Source organism: Fulmarus glacialis, unplaced genomic scaffold (assembly GCF_000690835.1).
Source record: "Fulmarus glacialis isolate BGI_N327 unplaced genomic scaffold, ASM69083v1 scaffold3249, whole genome shotgun sequence".
In the NCBI taxonomy this organism is placed as follows: Eukaryota; Metazoa; Chordata; class Aves; order Procellariiformes; family Procellariidae; genus Fulmarus; species Fulmarus glacialis.
Genome location: NW_009232482.1, coordinates 23,719 through 29,005, shown reverse-complemented (window position 1 = coordinate 29,005; position 5,287 = coordinate 23,719). Strand labels below are relative to the sequence as shown.

Below are 5,287 nucleotides of genomic sequence, written 5' to 3'. Positions count from 1 at the left end.
CACTCTTTCATCCCCTAATGATTCAACGTACCTTGCAATGCCATAGAAACATTATCAGAGCTTCAGTATGAAGGATGCAAATTATCCCCATACAGGCCATCCCTCTAGCCTAGGGATTAGAGAAATCTCTGGGATATGTAAAACATGGATTTGAGCTCTGCCAAGCTGAGGGACTCATTTGTTAGATTAGTACTCTAATTGTTAACCTCTTATATGGAAGCACTTGGAGTCATTACAAAAAATAGTTATAAGCTTCCTTATAAATTTCCTTAACTTACAGGAGAAGAGTTTGCATCCCCCAGACAAAAATGTCTGGCTGTAACCACACAGGCAGAAGGTAGAAGTTCAAGGTCCACCTCTGAGCACAGTAATGTTAATTTCCCGATTCTGGGCATCACCTCACTCAGTCTAAGAGGTTTTTTTAATATCTCCTTCCTCAGGTGCCCGTTTCTCCCAGAGCACTCTAAGGCAAGTTTTGGCATGTTGTCCTGGGTCCAGGAATCCACCTGAAAGCGAGATCCCTAGAGATCAAACCCTGCCACACCTGTAGCGTCTAGGTTTTTTTAACGGATCTGGATCTAAGTCCCCTTTAAAATGGGGATTTAACAATTTTGGGGAATAATTTTCATTCAAATTTAATGGAAAATATTAGTTCAAACATATAAACTACTACAGCTTAAAAATAAATTACTTCAGCTGACTCACAGTATTTATAAAATTATACATTCTGTTCATGGCAAATAAGAAGGAAAGAAGCTTATTTCAATGAAAAGCAAGCAATGAAAAAGGATCACATTAAGTGACATTACCTTATATTTGTTGCAGGTTAAGAACAGAGTCATGGATGGTTGCTATGGTTCAGTTGATGTGTAGTGATTTATTAAACCATGGTTATATGACTTGGATGCCTAGGTATCTTAGGGCACAGGCACAGAGTCCTTTTAGAAAATTGAATTTAAGACCCTAAATCACTTAGTTTTTAAGAACTGCCAAATCAATGGAAAAAATGTTCAGGAAATCCTAAAGCAGAACTATGATGTGAAGTTCCCAGATATTGTTAAACCACACAGTAGGTAATAACTTCACACATCTTTTCTAGCTCTTGTAATATATAGGAGTAATAAAGTAGGGAATATTATTAACATTAAATATGATATTGCTTTAGTTGAATTAGGCTGAGTCTTGAGGTTATTTTAATCCATCTAGGAAGGTGCAAATGGTATGGGACTTGAGGAGTTAAAGAGAAACATTCAGTAAACTTGGAGCTGTTCATTTGAAAATGACTTACACTCTTGGGCACAATATCTTCTGCAAAACTGAACCTGGCAGAGCATAATACAGTAAAATTTTAGTAATAAATTTCTTTCCTTTTTCAATTTCTCTGCCAGAAATATCAATTCATCAGCCAACAATGAACAAACTAGTGCAGAGTTAGAAAAGCAAGAACTTGCCAATCCTGCCATCTACTGGAAAAATCCTAAACCTGAGTAATTCAGTGTTTCAGTTTCTCTAAGATTGGCAGCAGACCCGGTAGCATACGCAACCCCTCGGGAAAGGAGAGAGTCCCTAGACATCCTGTGGCAGAAATCTGCCTTCCTACTGGAGAGGTTCCTTGATAACGATATCTGCAGGGGCAGGAATGTACAACAGCTGTTTGCAATATATTTGGCTGTCATCAACAAGCCACATCCCAAGGTTCTCACTGAGTTTTTATCCAGTCTCCCACTGATTTTGATAATAATTTTGCCTGACTAAAGAAAGAATGGAAAATGAGCTAAGGCCTCATTTGGCTAATAGTCAGTTTGGGAACCAAATATACCATTACAAACTGTACATCAGATACATCAAAGTGCTTTACAAGCCCTGCTTAGAAGGCAAATATTAAAAGTATAATCTTTATGAGCTTATTTGTCATTCTTTCATAACTACATTCTCTACGTAAACCTAATCATCACATGGATTCAACTGAAAATCCTCTTCCAGTAAACAACAAGTGCTTTATATAGATAAAAAACCCTTGAAAAACAGCTTCTTTGTAGTTACTTAGCATGTATTAATATTCCCTCCACAAGGGCTTTCCTTCATTTCTGCTCCCATTCCAGTTTTTCAGAGACCACAAGAGTCAGTCTTAATGAAGATCCAGCTGGGAAAAACAATTCAATCACTTCTAGTAACCCTGCTTTAAAAACAAGGTAAGAAGCGTACCTGGGCTATTCAGAGGAAAAAGCAAACCAGTAAGTAATATAATGCCTAGATAACACTCTAGTCTCTTTAACAACAGTCTCCTTGAAAAACAAAAATAAAACTGAAATTCCAGATTTTCCTCCAACTTCCTAAACAACACCAAAGCTGTCCCATAGCTTTACATCAAGTAGCTGCATTATCAGCATTAAAGAAGTGGTTTCTTGTTTGGCCTGAGGCTTTTTTCCCCATAAACTTATGAATCCTCATGACTCTGTCTTCTCAGCAAGAGAAAGGGACTCTGAAAGAGCAAATAAAAACATGTGAAAGGAAGAGACATCAGAGTATGTAAGTATTGCAGAATGCAGGCAGACATTTTTTTGTGATTTTGTCCTTAAAATATTCTGAATCTCCCTCCTACAAATTATTCTAGTAAAATAAAATGACACCAGCAGCTGAGGTGTGTCAGGCTTGGCAAAGGTTACATGTCATGTTTTCTCAAAAGAGGTACTGCTTAAGTGAAAATTAGCTTAGCAGGTTAACAGAAACTACTTTTTTTTTTTTGACAGCGTCTCTATTTTTTCTAATGTGCTCATTTCCATGTTCTTTTCTCCCACCAAAACATCATGCCAAGTATACTTCCAGAAGTTACACTCTTATTGTGCTCAACAGTTCTGGCTATTAAGGCCCTTAGGAAAATATGGTTAAATTACTATTTTTCCTACTGCATTAGTAAGAACAAATCACAAAGGTTTTTTTCTTTCATTTTCCAAAACAATCCATTTCTAGAACAGCAAAAAGTCATGGAAAATTTCATCGCCCAAAACCTAATGTTTTAAATTGCATTTATGTTTAAGAAAAACAGAAGGAAAAGAGAAGCTAAAATAGAATTTAAACAGTACCTTCTCAAATATATTGTGTATTTTTTATTTTTTATATTGTTGTTAATCAAATGAAAATCAATAAGAGAATAGTCCTTTACTGGTGTTCTGAGATCACCTTGTAAATTACATAAAAAGAGATATTTTACTAAGTTCATAGTCATTTCTATATTTTTTTTCCATTTTGGTTCACTAATTCAGCAACTGAGGACTTAATTAGTAGCACAAAGACAAGGATATCAGACTTCTGTTTATGTCAGGCACAATTACATTCTACTGCAACGGTCAGTAAGGAACAGTGGAAATAACCGTAATTACAAAGATAGGATATGTAAAAAAAAAGTTTCTCCCTTCAGTTCCACTTGTCCTTCCATATTGTAATTTTTATCACTATATTTCTCACTTCACCATTAGTGCTTTATCTTTAAACAAGGCTAAAGACACAGGGCCAAATTCTTAGCTTTCTTAGCTGATTAGAATAGCTTCATGGTACTACATCATTTTATACCACCGGAGGGTCTATCAAAAGCAGAGGTAAGTCAATGATTTAACTGCATAGATACGAGATCTCAGCTGGGACTGAAGACTCAGCAGCACAAAGGAGTTGCATCTGTCAGCAAATGTCATGAATGTCATGTGATTGTTTACTTCTATGTACATCTGAAAACTTAATTCCCTTACAGTAGGCAAAAGTACTATTGATCTGTTCAAATAAACAGCAGCAGTTTTTCCTGAAGCAAACAAACACATGGCATAGTCACATCCATAATTTCTTTGGTAAACTCACTATACTAGGCTTTCCCGCTTGGCAGTAAGTCTTTGAATCAGCAGTAAAATATTTTTATCCCTTTGTGAGAGGTTTTATAGCTGATGAGCATGTAGCCCTACCAAACTAAAAAGATATTGGCTAATCTTAAGAATCTACATAAGAGCATTAAGAAGTCCTGAGCTTGATTCTCCTCTGAACTGTGCCATCTCTAACAACTTATCTGGAGAACAAAGTCCTCCATGCTGAAAAAAGAGAGGAGATAATGGAATGGGAAAATAACCTTCTTACTCAGTTGGGTCCTCAAGTTTACTTTCTTATTTCAGGACCCCACCAAGTTCTAGTACATCTATTCCTCTGACTGGAGACAGCCAGGCTGATGCTGACATCCTAGCTTTCATTAAAGCAAGACAGAACATCCTGCAAAAGAAAGGTAAATCCTGCCAAGAAGTAGGAATCCAAACCAAAATCTCCAGTACAGCATTTTGAAGCCAAAATAGCTTCAGTCCACATTTATACTGACGCAAGTGAGAATAATAATATAACTCTGGCTTAAGTTATATTACATTATGTTCTCAGCCGTTCTAAACACTTGAGGTTCTTCACATATATTTATTTTAGTAGCTCAATGCTGCAGTGTAAAACTATAAAGGCTGTCTTTCCTTCTCAGTCACTATCAGTGAACTTTCTGGGGCATGAATGTCTGTGCAGCCTGCACAGTATATTTCTTTACACTTAAGTGAATGCATTTGAATGTTTCTTGATGATCAAAATACTTCCAAAATTTTCTGTATACATTTTCTTTGAACTATCTGGCCTGTTTTTCAGCTGGTACAAATTTAGCTGTAACAATTGACACCAAATAAAGATTACGCAAATGATTGCACTGGGCCCTACCTCATGAGGCAGACTGGCCCACTGTGTCTAGCAGAGTATGCCCTTAACAGGTATTTCACTATATCAAGGTCTAGTGAAACTTTCTGTGAGGATTTGTCACCAGATCAGGTACTGAGAGCAATCATAGGTAGGCAATATAGTTCACTCTACAGTGTAGATAAGTAAAATTGGCAGGAAGCAGAAAGCAATAAATACACAACGATGGCACTGTAAGGTAGCCTAAAAGTGATTCATCATGATAAAGAAAAATGACGCGTGATTTTCTTTTCTTTTTTTTGGAATAATAGTTTTTAGTGGCAGCAACCAATTAGAAGGAAGATGAAAGCAGTAGTGGTTACTGAAGCAATAACTTTCCATCAGCACTTGAGTGCTGATGACAGCATTATTCAGCGAGCTATCAGCACCTGGCAGATGGTGTTAGCACTGTCACAAAGTGGGGTTTCGGTATCACACTGCTTATCAGAAAACTGTCAGGTAAACACACAGTGGCTAAAAAAACAGCCTCCCTACACTCATCCAAAGCAAACACTTAACACACTTAGGCTTTGGGATCCCTTTTGTC

At 36.9% G+C, this 5,287-nt stretch overlaps 1 protein-coding gene across 1 annotated transcript in view; it reads left to right on the top strand.

Annotated features, from left to right (window-relative positions):
* The window catches only part of KIF6 (kinesin family member 6), a 55,815-nt gene extending 51,121 nt beyond the window's left edge, over nucleotides 1–4,694 (top strand). Inside the window, exons 7-9 of the mRNA XM_009584904.1 lie at nucleotides 1,389–1,487; nucleotides 4,155–4,261; nucleotides 4,657–4,694. Coding sequence (XP_009583199.1) covers nucleotides 1,389–1,487; nucleotides 4,155–4,261; nucleotides 4,657–4,694 — 244 coding nt within the window. The remainder of the gene's footprint in view (nucleotides 1–1,388; nucleotides 1,488–4,154; nucleotides 4,262–4,656) is intronic.
* Nucleotides 4,695–5,287: the final 593 nt, after the last annotated feature.